General features: G+C 41.3%; 1 protein-coding gene across 1 annotated transcript in view; it reads right to left on the bottom strand.

The window, feature by feature from the left end:
- LOC145466628 (piezo-type mechanosensitive ion channel component 1-like) overlaps positions 1–15,491 on the bottom strand; it is a 40,704-nt gene that overhangs the window by 4,188 nt on the left and 21,025 nt on the right. The window contains exons 20-40 of the mRNA XM_081450333.1: positions 15,467–15,491; positions 14,783–15,004; positions 13,841–14,106; positions 12,948–13,037; positions 12,590–12,666; positions 11,907–12,059; positions 11,351–11,724; positions 10,264–10,764; positions 9,363–9,447; positions 8,289–8,374; positions 8,142–8,188; positions 7,575–7,728; positions 6,891–6,935; positions 6,034–6,092; positions 5,835–5,942; positions 5,066–5,224; positions 4,183–4,330; positions 2,427–2,612; positions 1,612–1,716; positions 447–619; positions 76–195 (exon numbers count right to left, since the gene is read on the bottom strand). The exon at positions 15,467–15,491 is cut by the window's right edge and continues 157 nt beyond it. Of these exons, the coding sequence (XP_081306459.1) occupies positions 76–195; positions 447–619; positions 1,612–1,716; positions 2,427–2,612; positions 4,183–4,330; positions 5,066–5,224; positions 5,835–5,942; positions 6,034–6,092; positions 6,891–6,935; positions 7,575–7,728; positions 8,142–8,188; positions 8,289–8,374; positions 9,363–9,447; positions 10,264–10,764; positions 11,351–11,724; positions 11,907–12,059; positions 12,590–12,666; positions 12,948–13,037; positions 13,841–14,106; positions 14,783–15,004; positions 15,467–15,491 (3,183 nt within the window). The remainder of the gene's footprint in view (positions 1–75; positions 196–446; positions 620–1,611; positions 1,717–2,426; positions 2,613–4,182; positions 4,331–5,065; positions 5,225–5,834; positions 5,943–6,033; positions 6,093–6,890; positions 6,936–7,574; positions 7,729–8,141; positions 8,189–8,288; positions 8,375–9,362; positions 9,448–10,263; positions 10,765–11,350; positions 11,725–11,906; positions 12,060–12,589; positions 12,667–12,947; positions 13,038–13,840; positions 14,107–14,782; positions 15,005–15,466) is intronic.

Below are 15,491 nucleotides of genomic sequence, written 5' to 3' on the forward strand. Positions count from 1 at the left end.
GTGATGAGACATATCACGGCTATTTCATAGCTGAAATCACAAGCTTGGAAAATAAGTTACAATGAGATCACATACACATCATCACTGGTAGAATTTCCTTCTAACATGTCAGCTAGTTGAGTTTTCGTGGCATTGTCGAGGGTCACCTGGGTCACACCGGATATTGTCTCCTGCGCAAGTGCTGTTTTAGGTTCCCTAAATATGGAAGAAAACGTCAGCTGAAAGGTACTTCTGGACCATGAGTTAGAAGTATGAGACCACAAGGAGAAAGAAGAAACGCACAGTGAAGAAGTAAAAGAAGGAACAGTAATTGCAGTTGCGGAGGAATACTTAAATGACAACTAAAATGACAAAGGGATGAGAACGTCATCAACACGGTGAGAGGCTGAGAGCGAATTCGTACGAAGGAGACTGAAATATGAAGAAACGTCGAGTGTAACCCCCACCTTGTGAACTCATAGCTGAACCGCATTGTAACATTGTCATTGTTGTCGGAAAGATACTTGGTCATCAGGTCCCGGGACGGAGGACTGATGGTCCAGATGGAACTTGAGTTACCTACAATCTTCACTTGAACCACGGTGCCTCGACCTTTAAAGTTCTGCAGGAATGACTCCACCTGCGACGAGAGACACTTACAGTAAACACCAAACCACTTCAAATTATTAAAAGTAAATTGTAACTACCATTACATGGTGCATGGGATTCGCAACGAAACAATGATGGGTCAATCGTAGCTCCTATACATGTTCAATTTAAATTAAGGATTTCTTGTGGCGTTTGAAACTTCAAAAGATTTCGCGTATAGAGAAAGGTGGCTGGTGTCGAGCTCGCTTGCAGAATGATAGTCCTTTGTTATCGGTGCGAGATTGCGAAAAGAACCTGACAATTTACCAAAAGTAAAATAATCCTTATTAGTGTTCCAGGAGAAATTTCGTAAAGAAACGCAAGTGATGTATTGTCTTTCACGTGTTTATTTCAAAAACACAAATCGCACCAATACTGCCCTAGAATAGGGAGTTTAGGAAAACCACGGTTTAATGAGCAGAACAATGGGTGTGCACGTGCGTTATAATTCTTGGTACATTTCTTTACCGTCCTCTACAAAACAACAACGTGAAATGACTAAATTCTGCGTTGACTGGAGAACGTGAACCACGGCGGCTAATTTTTCAATTTTTTTTCAAATTTATCGCTGTGTCCCTTGATTCAGTTTTGTGATAGTTTTGACAGCGATAAACAAAGTAAATAACTCTAGAGTACCGCGAAATTCGTGGGTAAAATATAAAATCATTTTTTAATCGACGTTGTCGTGAGGAGTGCGACGGATTCTTCCAACGCGGTGCAAATAGTTTGGTCTGACATATTATTCAGTGGTGGATCTAGGGGAGGGGCCCCTCCCCCCCTTATTTTCGGTAAAAAAGAAGAAATGACAGGATGGAAGAAAAGCCGGCAGGGCAAGTGAAACACACCCCCCCCCCCCCCCCCGCCCGCCCTTAGCTCAACGTCTGGATCCGTCTGGATAATTAAACAGTGGAACCAAAGAACTTAAATCAGGTCATATTTATTTTTGCCATGACAATTTGTACAGTCCGGATAAGGCTACAGTACCTGGGTTTCAGAGTATCCTCCTGGCCGCTCCTGCTTTATCTTGTCGATCTCCTCATCCGTCAGTGTGTTTAAAGATTTCTCCTGTGCACTTACTTTAAAAAGTGGCTGACGAAGAAAAAAAAGGTTACACAACAAATAAAAATTAACAGCACGGTGCAAAGCCCGTTAATCTAGGAACCGAAATCTTGTTATATTACCACAGTAGACGTTTGAAAGGGGTTCTTAAATAAGGAAACTCACTGCGTGATTTTACTAGAATCAAGAGAAAGTTCTTCCAATGACGAAGACGGCAGCCATAAGGTGTGGATGTACTAACACTAGGATTAGAGGAAAGGAAATTTGTCGCGGATGGAGCAGCTTGTTTTACGCAGCACCATTAATGCAGCTGTTCAAACCATTGAATTCGTGAAACAACAACAGTATTGATACAACGAAGGAAGCTTTAGTCCTCTGTACCTGATTATGGATGGCCGTCGCTCCCTGCTCACAAGACGGACAACTTATTTTTTGCATTCTTTACGTAGCATAACATTTTTTCGCGTAATTGTGGTAAATTGCAATATTTAGAGAGGAAGCCACATCCGCCTTAGCTGGTTTTCATGCAGGCCTTTGGAGTGCTGGTTTTTGTGGAGGGAGGAAAATCAGAGAACCCGGAGAAAAAGCATCGGAGAAAGGCGAGAACCAACAACAAACTCGACCCACATATGGCATCGGGCTGGAATCGAACCCGGGCCTCACAAGTGGGAGGCGAGCACTCTCAAAACTACGCCAACCCTGCTCCCCTAAAACGCTTTTTTTTTTCGCGCTGTACGCACCTGGTATCCACCAATGGAAAGTGTGAACGTGGCGTCCTGCGGTAGGTTGCTTGTGTACACAGAGTTGATATACGACATGAACAGAAGAGGGAACCATATCACGATCACCAGCAGAGCCACCAAGAGGCCACCTAAGCCCAACTTGCTCATGGTCCAATACTTTTGACCCCTCCCTTGGAACCATGTCTAAACAACGGAGAGAAATGTACAGAGATCGTTAAGAGCCCAATGGAAAACTTAAAAGTTCCCAAACTAAAAATGTTCCTAAAGTACAAAGCTAAATTGGAAGCTTTGCTCTTAGTTAATGGACGGAAATGGTTAAGAAACCTGGCAAAGTGTGTTGTTGTATGTTTTTTGTTGGCCATTTCGGGCGTTGACCCTGCACGAAAGCTGGCAAAAGGCAAAATGTGGTTATGTATACTCATAACTAACCAATAGAAGCATTGCGATTATGAATTCAGGCGTAGTCAATAAGCATAAAACAAGAGATGTGCAGGGTCAAGGACCTGCCAACATAAATCTGATTGCTTCTTTGATGTTTACCGGGCTTTTTTACCATTTCCGTCTATTTACTATGCTTTGCTTTGCAATTTGGTAGTAAAACATCCTAAAGTTAGTGGGCTCTTCTCTTCGAGATTTTCCTTGGGCTCCTCTTCGCGACCTTTCCAAGGGTACTCACGCAACACACCTTAAGGACGATGCCTACTTTTGTTAGTGCGCACACGTTCTGCGCATCACGCAAGCATGGTTTAAGCGCCACGCGCGCGCTGGGTTGACAGTGACGCAATCAACTACGCTACCAAGTACACGACTAAAATGAAAGCAAAGTTTTCCTACTGTGACCAAATCAAGTTTAATGAACCTGTACTTAAACTAGGAATACCAGACTAGCAGCGTATCGCTAACCACTAACTGTTAACGTCTTCCAGCTGAAAAACTAGCCGTTATCTGTCGAAAATTATACTGAAATCCAATTGTAAACATGTACCTGCACATGGCGTAGTACGCGCGCGAAACAAGTATGAGATACGCAATTGTTTTACTTACTAGGGAGGTGACAGGAAAAAATGTTACAGGCACCGTAAAAGTTTTCAAAAAAGATCAATAACTTTAAAAAACGCGTGGTTACCCCTACATTTTATGTTATGAAATGGAAGTGGCAAGCCTATTCAACACGTGATTAGTTTCTGGTTGTGAGCGAAAGGTATTTAGACAGTATTTTGGCTGATCCAGAGGAAGGCTGTCAGAGACGTTAAAAACGCTGTGGCAACGATTTTGTTGTTAAAAACATACCAAAAATGGTTTTTATGTTACCATTTACCATGTAGTTTTAAGGTCTCTATAAATGTGTTTGCTTTTCTGTATATAAAGGCGAATTCTAAGGAAATCTGTGAAGAAATATCCTTTCCTTCTTTTTTCAAAAAAATGCTGATGTCAGCATTTTTGATGAAATTCAAGGCTAATTATTTCGAAAAAATGCGTGGCTACCCCAATTTTTCTTTGTGGATGCCAATAACCCTTACAAAGATCTACTTTTTCCGCGTGGTCCTAACCTGGCGCAAAAACCTTTGTATTTAGTAGGCACCGTCCTTAAATTCGCTCATGCAACTCATCTTCAATGCGTCGCGTAAAGAAACAGACTTTGTCTTCCTCAGAGAAAGCAACGCTTCTTAGGAACGTTGTATAATTACGCTCGCAAAGGAATTTAAATAACAGAAACCACATAAATATATCCATCACTTCTAGCACAACTAACCTTTTCTGATTCCCTGTAACACTTCAGTACATAAATATTAGCATAAATATCTTCCATCTTGAGCCAGTGATACAAGGTCAGGGTGGTATCCGTGCAAACCCAGTCTAGTACACTGCGCAGCTCCAGTAGGAAGGGAATGGCCTGGAAACTAGCAAACAAAACAGCTAATTGGCCCATGTTATAAGGAATTTCGAATTTTGAAAGATGAGTTTAAGAGGGAATCTACCAGAAGTTCAAGTAACAAGTGGACAAAAACTTTGTACCAAGATCATTTACATTGTATTGCAAACTTCTACACGACTGTTTTGAATATCTGCTCAAAAGAAATCATTTCTAACAACACCAAATGTCGAAAACAAATTTTGAAGTTAATATGAAACACTTGAAAGTACACTTGTGAAATGAAACGGATGACGAAATTTTACCGGTGTCGTCACAATTTATCTGAACTTTGAAATTTATTTCCTCGACTTACCGTGTGAAATTGCTTTTCGTGTTATTTCAGGCAAATATTTATATCTTTGGCTCTTACAAATGCAAAAAGAACTGAAATATACTTAAAATAATTCTGGTAAACGGTTTTTTTCCACTAAAAACTACAATTGCTCGATTTCCTATCGGATTTCCTCTTAATTCATTCAAAAATCGCGACACTTCAAGCGTTGATCACTAGGAATCCACCTAAACCACACAAAGATTCAATTTAGCCTCCACTACTCATCCGGACCCACAGCGTGATTAAATTGGGCGCGTTGGACAGCCACCAAACTCTAATCTCGCTGAATACTGCGCAACTCGAACCCACCCCAACCCTCTGCTCCGTGCCGACAAAATAGTAATTTAGGCTAATTTGAGATTATCACAAATTACATAATGGACTTACCCTTGAAACAGAATACCGCTGGTCAGCGTATAGCTTTTCGTCAAGAAATTACCCAGAATCCTCGTAGGGTAACCACATCGTACTTGGTAAGCGGACAGTCCAAAGTACATACACTTAAAGATGTACATGAAGATTGCTGGAATATTCTCGATGAAAGCCCTTGAGAAAGACGATAGGGATACATGTCATGATAAGAGGGCGGCATAGTAAACTTTACGTTTGTGAATGACCTTAAAATCATAAAATTATTAAAGCTATGGAATCAATTTCGTCACTTTGTCACGGAAACCTTTTTCTCGTTTGTTCAAAATGAGTCCAACTTCATCAGATCATAGTAAACTATGATCAGATAGTCTGGTACACCGACTCCATTCCCACCATCTTTGCTCAGTCCTATATTAGCGCTTGTATCATGGTTTCAGCACCATTCTGTCGTACTAAACTAGTTACTATCATGAGTTACAATCCATCAAATATTTTCTCTGACACGAGATTGGCCTAAACGCGTAACGTGACTGAATATTCCCAGACAAAACTGGAGAATATCCGAGTGATATTTCCCAGTTTTCAGATCCCCAGCGTGTTGCGAAAATATTTCAAGGATAATAAACACAATAGCCCCATTTTGATTTGAAAATACGCTCTCGGAAAATTGTTCGCTTATCGGAGCAGGTAATTTCCGCGAACAAATATCCAAATGAAGGCTGGTGCTTATTTATTACACATATTAGGGTAACGATCTTTTATGTGTCAAACTTTGTGTTCTCACCTCTGTGTCACAAGTGGCACGATGAAGAACATAAACACGTGGAATAATATCACCAAACAGACATTGTAAATCAGCTTTGCTATCACAAATTTTCTAAGATATAAATATCTGAAATGAAAAAGAAAACTTAATCACACTCAAGGCATTTTTATGTCATCTCAGGGCACGAGGAACGGTTTGATTGCAGAAAAATGTTTACCTGTCAATGATGATGAGAAGAAACTGTGTTAACAACATGTAAAGGAAAGTTTTAGGCACCTACAAAAAATGATATTAAATTTCCATTTTAGATGTAAAATTTGTAATAATGACTCTATTACTTGTTACAGAACCGTTTTCAATGAAGGTTGTCGCACAATATTTTATTTACAACACAGTTAGAAAAGCCGCGCCATCAAAGTCAGTACACGTAAAGCGTGTATCATAATCCATTAATGCAGGCTAATGGTTGAGTAAAGTCAACTTCCCTACGCCATTTCCAAAACCAATGTTTAAAAAACAATGCTTTAGCGAGCAATGCTTTATACTCAACAAGACAATGCTTTATACTCATACTTTAGCGAGTATGATCGAGTTATGACGGACTTGGGTAGTTTGGAGAGCACTCACGGAACTAGAGTGTCTCTGAACCACTGCGTCAAGCAACTGATACGCTTCTTCAGAGCTCTCACAACTTCCCGCGTCATCAAAACGCGATAATTCACACTAAAACATGAATCAATTCTTTAACTGACCCGGCATTATTTTACTTAAAGAAACATAATCCAGATAATACGCATAATCTGTCTGTGTGAGTGCAAAGACGGGCATCAGACGAATTATGCGTCTGTACGGCAATGTGTGCCAGTATAAAGTCGCGCAGTTGAGGAATGACTCATCAAGACCAACTATTAACTTTTGTACGTCTTGAGCGACGAACTGAGGTGTTAGTGCGTCTGATAGTTCGTTCCATTTTTACATTAGAAGCAAAAAATTCTTCTGAACAGATTTACTATAATTATCGTCCATATGGCTGATATCGATGAAAAAACAAACAAACAAACAAAGTTAACATACCACGTTCTGTTCTATTATTTGCATGAACTGCGCTTGGGGCTTCGGCTGAAAATAAAGGATATGGAAATCAAACATAGAGAATCGATTTTGTTTTAGAAACTAGCATACATGCGACAATTTGTTATACCTCCATATTTCCTGTCTAAAGAAAAGTAGAAGAGTAAAAAAATTAAACAAATAAAACAAACAAAGCCGGCTCCGTAGATCAATATTCAGTCCTAATCGTACCCAGATTCGCAACCAGCCAATAAGAGGCCGTGTCTGCTGTCCTGATATCATCCTGTGTTATTAGGTAAGTCGCTGACGAAATGGCTAGGATATCATGGTCACTTGGCCGAATTTGGGTACGGTTAATACCTAACCGTGCCTTTTGGTACGCTTTGGCAGCATATCAGGCGAGTTTGGTCGAGCCATGGTTTATATTTTGGTGAGGCGCAGTCGAGCCAAAATACTCATGGCGAGAACAAACAGGCCTGATATGCCGCCGAAGCGTACCAAAAAGGTATAATTAGGTATTAACCATACCCAAATTCGGCCAAGTGACCATGATATCGTAGGCACATTGGGTCAGTGACTTGATATCGCAGGATATCAGGACGGTGATTGGCTAACTGCAAATTTGGGTACGGTAATCGCGGTTACGGCTTATATTTGTTTGAGAAATTCGTACTGATGTTTATTTACCTCTGGGGAGGAGAACGCAGACCAACTGAACACAATGATGATAAAGATGATAAACTGACAAGAAAACATCATGGCGTACACATCCACAGCACCCGAGCCTACTTCAGGATCATAAATACGACGGAAAAACGTCATCACAGGAAAACACAGCCCGCTAGGGAGAGACGAAATGAAAAGCTGAGGGTCAATAACTAAATTCATCCAATAAGAGCGCTTTATTACCGGGCCAATGTTGTCTAAGTATTGGACCAGGAAAACGTTCGATTTCTATTTTTAAATCATGATGCCATGAAGTAAATCTCTCATTAACCAAGCATTCTCGGGACCCTACTGGGAGACTACTGGATCTCAATCTTTATTGTACGTACTGTCAAGACCTCGGGGGCGACATTCTCGTAGTACGACCTTCGCATTTGGTTGACAAGATATACATAGAGGATATTATACGGTGGCGTGAAGATATGAAAAAAGTGCGTTTAAGTGCGTTAAGTTTAGGGTAACTGTCGACAAAGGAAATGAAATACGAGAAGAAACTCCAGCTATATACAGTAAAGCTTAATCTCCTACCGTTCTTGATTTCTATGTCTTCCATCCCCCTCCGTCGCCTCGGTGTCCTGAAAAAGAACACGTCATAACGACGATTAACATCTGATTTCTCCTTACAATATGAATACAAAGTCATACGGAAAGTTATGAATTGAGCAAAGGACAAACCTGTGATTGCTGAGTAGATACGCTACTCTCAATGGATATCGATCTATCCAGCATTACAGAACCACCATAACCAGCACCAAAGTGACCTGAAAAACATCAAGGTAAAGGAAAAAGCGACAAAGCTTGCAGGATCCTACAACAACGTAACTCTGTCAGGATTGCCACCCACTGGAACAAAAAATCTCCCTGACTTTTCCCTGACTTTTCACTGACTGTAAAGCAATTTTCACAGACCCTGCAGGATGACTAGTCTGGCCATGAATCAACAAAATTAAGGGTGGCCCAGACAATTTTTAAAACAAAATTGCCTTGTCTATACAAAAACATGTAATAAAATAATTTGCGGCAACCTTAAGATAAAATTCCCTGACATTTCACTGACTTTGAACAGGGATTGAGAAACTCCCTGACCTGACAAAAAACTCCCTGACTTCTCCCTGACATTGAATAAAATCTAATCTTCCCTGACATTTCCCTGACCGTGGCAACCCTATTCTGTGTACCTTAGTTTTAATTGTGAATACAAATCGTGACCTGGTTTACGCGCGCTTTCCCTCTCATGTTTTAGATGTTTTCCCGCGCTAGGAACGGGTGACATGTTTTCCCGCGCTAGACACGGATGACATGCTTTCCCACGCTTGCCAAGGATCATTTTTCCGCCTTGGGGCCCGTTTCTCGAAAGCCCCGGAAACTTTTCCGGCCCGTAAAGCCATTTTTAGTTCATCTGTATCTAAAAGCGGAGAAGTGTATACGACTGAAACTTCTTGTATGAAGGGAACCTCTGTTCATATTAAGAATAGGTGAATAAAACAACTCCGTAATCGTAAGGTCCGAGATTTTGCTATGGCTTTCCGGGACTTTCGAGAAACGGGCCCCTGATCAGTTGTTTTCCCGCGCTAGGTAACGACTGCATTGTTTCCCGCGCTTGACACTGGTTGCACCTTTTCCCGGGCTCGGCAATGGTCGCGTGGTTTCCCGCGCTTGGCACCGGTCGCATGATTTGGCTTGGAGTTCTAATTGGTTAGATGTGTGATTGCCTTGGTTGCGATTTTATTTCAGAACAGATCGTTGTACCTGGAGGTGAAGCGGGTGACATTGGAGGCTCATCAGTTTCATCTCCTTCTTCTGCGTTGGCATTGTCTCTCCACAAACCGTGCACCTGAAACAGAGACAAGACAAATTATGACTTGATTTTTTTTTTGATTTGAGGGTTACCTGTATGCTCAATAATTTCTTCACGAAAATCACATTTGCCGTCTTTGGAATGGCATATAAAGCAAAGCTGAATATTTTCCGAAGATTATTCGAAAATCATTCCGATGTTACTAATTCATTTTCGCGGAAATTTTCGCACACTTGCGACTGAGAGTTCCATCTTCCCGCGAGTTCCGAAAAGTGCCCGCCACCCATTCAAACGTTTCTGGTCATTTCGGAATGTTATGCGAAGATTTCCGATGAAAATTTGACGAGCCCGAATAAAATCCTTTCTTGACTGATGGTTGCCACAGACATGACTTTTCTAAATTCCCTGATTTTTCCCTAATAAAAAATCATTTCCCTGACCAAATAAATACAAAATGTCAGATCTAGTAGCGGTTTCTAGCCTCAATTTACAGCCGTTCATTAAGACTAATAAGTTTTCAACAAAATTTTCCTTCTTCATTGACGAAAAATATCGTTAAGATCACAGTGACCCCAAATGTTTCTTCCAGCCTTTAATGGTATTAAATCAGCCGTGCTGAATTATTTAAATTTTCCCTGACTTTTCTTCAAAATGTCAATTTTCCCTGTCTCAAAATAAATTCCCTGACTTTTCCCTAACCTTGAAGAATTTTTTTCGCTGACCATTTCCTGACCTGTGGCTACTCTGTTGAAGGATGACCCACCCACCCCACCCAAACATTTCCTAAAGAGCGTGTTGGATGGAGGATTGCACCAAAGCTATTCTACAGATAGATACTGAAGACAGTCTTACCTTCAGTGAATATCTGTGAAAGAAAAGCACTAGTAGCAACAAGAGATCATAGGCGGACGTGTGGCCATCTCGTTCAATTCCAATCAACCTTGGAGGACACAGCGGACTGTCCTTCTCCAACCCTTCCTCGCGATTACAATCATTGATGTCGATAAACTGAAACTTGAACAGGTACTTCACCACGATAACAATCTGTGTATACGTCATCACCGTGATCCAAAATATCTTGGTGGGTCTGGGGATGGACAGCATGCCCCACAGGAACACCAGGAAAGGTAGTGGTATCGACAGAACACTAGCGTACACCATGTGGTTTAAGATCATCAGCATGTAGCACAGGATGTCTGTGTTGGCTAGCAGTGCATACACGAATGCTACTGTCAGGCGCGAGATCCGCATGTTGGACTTGCGCCAACTCGCGTTCCCGTCCGCATCGTCTAGGTCCAAGTTGGAAGACGACCAGGCGTCATCATCCTCCATGGTAATGCGTGACGTCATACTCTGCGTGATCAAAAATATTCACTTGTACATGAAAAGTAGACGTCAAAATAAAAGAAACACGCAACGTGAAGGATGGTTAAACAAGTCATTGTGACAGGTTCACACAGGTTGGAAGCCACGGTACAGACGTTTTGAGTCGCGCTTCTCTTCTTTGGCGTGTGACGGTGTTATCGACGGTTCGTTAAAAACGTCCAGCTACAAATGCTAAAACGAGAGTTTTACAACTTATTCCTGGAAGTGGACACCGCTAAAAAGACACTAAAAAGTCAACTACGCTGTTTGCCGTCCAGCGATTAATGCTCCATATTATGATGGATGTAAAGAAAGAAAACCAAAAGAAACTAGAGAAAACAGAAAATGAACGTTTTTAAACGCGTCAACAGACGTGAATTTTGTGGAGCGAGGAAATATATGGATAGCTTCCGTCGGCGGAAAAAGTTAAAGCAGATTCCATTTTTTCCACAGACGCAAGTCGCCCATAGATTTGCGCTACAGAGCTTTACGCATTTTAATTCATCAAATTTACGTTCGTTGACGCGCGCCAAATAACGCGACAGTGGAAATCTCGCTCAAAACTAACAAGTACCTTGTTGTCCGCTTCGGGGTCCGATGCTTCTCCGAGCCGAACCCGAGCAACTGCATAACCGAACTTAGCCCGCCGAAGTTTCTCGATTCTCTTCTCCTTGCGCTCTCTCTTGAGTTGGTCAGCAATCTCTCGGTAGTGTTTAGAAATGTCATTCAGCAATTCAATGACCTTGTCTACAGATATAGCGATGTAGTAATACAGCCAGCTACACCAACGCTTTATCTTGTTAACAAATCCGTCGGGTTGCCCTACGACATCTTCGGGCATCTCCGGGGCGACAACAGCCAGGAAGTCGTCTTCGCCTTCGATTGAGCTGCTCGAACTCTTCCGTGCTCCGGATGAAGCTGGGTCTCCTGTGGCTTTTCTTGGTTTGCCTGTGTACAAGAAACAGAGATGGTTGCAATAAGAGTTCGCCAAGTAAAGTTTAAAAAGTTATTTCTCTTTCAAAGACTTGATGAACAAAAAAACCGGAGAAAAAGAGGCTGGCATTATCTGTGATTAAAGCAACAGGTTTGTGTTCGGTATTCTTATAATATGTGCAAAGAAAATAGCACACCTTTGTCCCCAGTCTCCTTGGTCTCAGCTCGGTCTCCTTCGGGCTCATTAGGACTGGGACTCCTGTCACGTGATGGGCTTCCTGTTGGTGATTCACTCTCTAGTTCTTCCTCTGATTCAGTTTCAAACCACTTGTAATCTCCAGAGTAGATTGCTGTACATAACCAGAGAAAGCGTTTATGTCAATTCTGTCCAAGACAAAACGTCTATAAAATTAAGTTGTTGTTTTAGCATAACTCAATGACCGATCTATCAAAAAGCAACTAATATATTTTCATTCCAGAAACTTCACGAAAACGCGAAGTTGAATCCATGTTCAAAGATTGACCAGCTCCCGATGCCGTCTTTCGATAACTAGGCCGCTCCTATGTAGCCAATCAGATCGCGCGTTTGCCTGTTAGTCGGTTCGTGTGTTACGCTTCGTATGCACGATATTTTGATGCAACGAACTCCAACGAACCTCAAAATGATAGTTTTAAGAGGTACATGTACAAAACACGAAGGGTGTCATAACAACTCCAAGAAGCGAAGAGACACCAGGCAGAGACCCAGATTGCGAGGGACTATGAACAACAAATCATATCAAGCCTGTTCTTCTATTTTTCTGTTACTGCTCTTTAATTTGTTTTAAACTTGGCTTAACTGAACATATTACGTCGGTGTGAACAGAGTTAAGTTGTTTACCTTCATAGTGTGACTGAGGCTCGTATTGTTCTCCTGCTGGGTGCAGCTTGGCAAGTTTCTGTTTCAGTTTGTTGAGTCTGTTTTAAACAAATACGAAAAATATATTAAATACATCAGGATCCAGTGTCACTTTAGAATATCAATACAAAGTCAAGCGGCGTATATTGCGGTACAGCAACAAAAGCAATTGGAAAACGCTTTCCTCCGAATTAATTACTAAGATGTTTCCATTGGATAGTGATTCATCCCACGAGTAGCGTTATCCACCCTTTGAACAACTTAAAGTCTGACAAGTACAAACATTCTAAGTCCGACAGTCGTCAAGCGATAGTGTAAGTGTAAAGAATGCTGTACTCACGATTTTTTGATGCGATCCATTTTTCCTTTGTCTTCTCGTCTCACTGCTTCTAACTGGGTACGAACATGTTCATCAACTAGTTCAGCTCCCCTGAGGAGAAAAATAAACGACCACGGATCTAAATTCACCAAAGAGGAAATAGGAAGGGGAACGTATGAACAACTTTCACAGCTTAGGTTTGTTCCGTTTGTTATAGCCTGAGTAGCTGGGGTGATTCGGGAGGGGGTGATTTGCGAGCGAGTGATTTTTTGGCTGCAAAAGCCGCCCTTTTATTCTTCTGCAAGCGGCTTCCCCAGGATTCAACTCGACTCCTCACCAATCCCCACAAGGCTTCGCGCACACGCGGCTTTGCTGCCAAAACAAAAGCACTCGGCTACGTACAGGAAGAAGAGAAAACAGACAGCAGCCTCTCATTTGTCGTAGTTTCGCACCGACATGTTTCCTCTCGCACTCTTTTTACGCTTCACGATAGACAGTCTTATTACTCTAATCTTTAATATCGAGATACAAATTCTTCTAACTTTTTCCTAAAGCATTTCTCAGGTTGATAGCTGAGAAAATTAATTAATTTATTCTCGTGGTCAATGTACTACACTGTACGCTGAAATTGTGTTTAGGAAAAGCTCTACGATGAGATATGCCAACAGAGAGATGACATGACTTACAACGAGAAATGGTTTACGTTATTCTCAGGCTATCCATCGCTGACTGGTTCCCTTCTTAAACGAATGCTTCTTCAAACTGCGGAAGCTGTTACTTTCCTGGCATTATTTACAAAATTGCACTTTTCGATGCCACGCTTTTTACGTTACGGACATCAAATTAAAATGGATTACGGGAGAATTTTCCGACATCTTCAGTGAAATCAAACTTCGTGGAGACTCGGTACATACCTACTTGCCATGTCGGCTTGCTCTTTGTGATCTCGCACCACGTGCTTAAAGTAATCTGATGTGAACACACGATACTGCATGACAAGAAAAGTGAAGCATGCGCAGTCCATGGCGAGTCCCGTGTCATCCGGAGCCACACAGTCACCGATGGCGGCTTGTGTCTTGTTCTTGTATCCACGTTGTCTTAAACAGAACAAGCTTAGCAGCTGTAACGCCCAACAGCCTGTGTGGTTTTTAACGTACTCCACATAAACACAAGACACGAGCTGAAGGAATGAGAGGAAGAAGGAAAATATCAGAAGTCGGGACTGTAATAAGTTTGACAAATTCAATACGTCGACGAGAATCGTGAATTCATCCCCTATGTTGTTCAATGACGTTATTCCACGTTATTCCAATTTTATGCCCGATTTTTCAAACCAATTTTTGATTTCATTGTAAGTAGTTGCTATTAACCAAGCGCGAGGGCCGCACTGGAAGAAGAGACCAAGGGCCGATCACAGAAATTATTAAAAACTTCATCATAACTGTTAAATATCCGAGCAACTTCAGTTTTAAGTGGACAAAACCCGTGTACCAGAATAATTTTAAGTATATTACAGTCCTTTTTACATTTTCTAAAAGCTAACGAAATAAATAGTTGCCTGAAATACTATAATACCAAAACCCATTTCCCATGGGAACTCGAGAAAATAAATTTCAAACGGTTCTGAGAAATTGTGTAAACACAGGAAAAAATTCAGCCTCAGTTTCATTTTACCAGTATCTTTAAGTGTTTGTTTTCGACATTTGGTGTTGTTAGAAATGATTTCCTTTGAGAGGATATTTAAAACAGTCGCACAGAGGTTTGCAATACAATGTAAATAATCTTGGAACAAAGTTTTTGTCCACTTGTCACTCGAACGTCTGGTGGATTCCCTCTTAATCATTTTGCTCTCCCACCTGTAAGCAAACTTTAGCAAGAAGCGTGAAATAATTATATCCTATGAAGATTTTCCACAATCTAAAGAGCCTCGTTCTTGGCTGGAGGTACAGAGCTTGTCCATGCCACAAGAAGAAGAAGCACCACAATATGAAACCAAAGTTGAAGATACTGATAGTACTCTGAACAGTGATGTAAACAACGGCTAGAGTGACCCAGTACATGTGTTGAAATACAAAAACCTGAAAATAAAAAACAGTCCTAAATCAGTCTATCAGTCTAATTTAACAGGGCGAATATTACAGTGATTAAACAGTGGGAAACAACTGTGTAAAAACCCAACACCATCACTCGAAGCACAGCAGTTACAAGAGCCAATCACAGCGAACGTAAATAGCACAATGGGCCAACTGAAGAACTCAAGTTGTAAATACACGTGATCGGCGCCAAGCGCGGGAAAACGCACGAGCCCAAATCTTGCGAGTGGCTATGTTTTGCGTCTCATTGGCTAACTTTTAAACCAATCACAGAGCGCAGTAAAGCACAAGGAATTCAACCAAAGCAAATTGGTATTACTTTCGACAACCAATTGAAAATCGCTTTATCACAGTGATAACATGGTACCAAACAGCAGTACAAAAGCCTAACACCACTGCCAACCATACGGAAGGAAAACCGTTCAGTATTGATTGGTATCGATTTACCTTGAAGAAGTCCAGCCAAGTGATA

Source organism: Orbicella franksi, chromosome 13 (genome assembly GCF_964199315.1).
Source record: "Orbicella franksi chromosome 13, jaOrbFran1.1, whole genome shotgun sequence".
Taxonomy (NCBI): domain Eukaryota; kingdom Metazoa; phylum Cnidaria; class Anthozoa; order Scleractinia; family Merulinidae; genus Orbicella; species Orbicella franksi.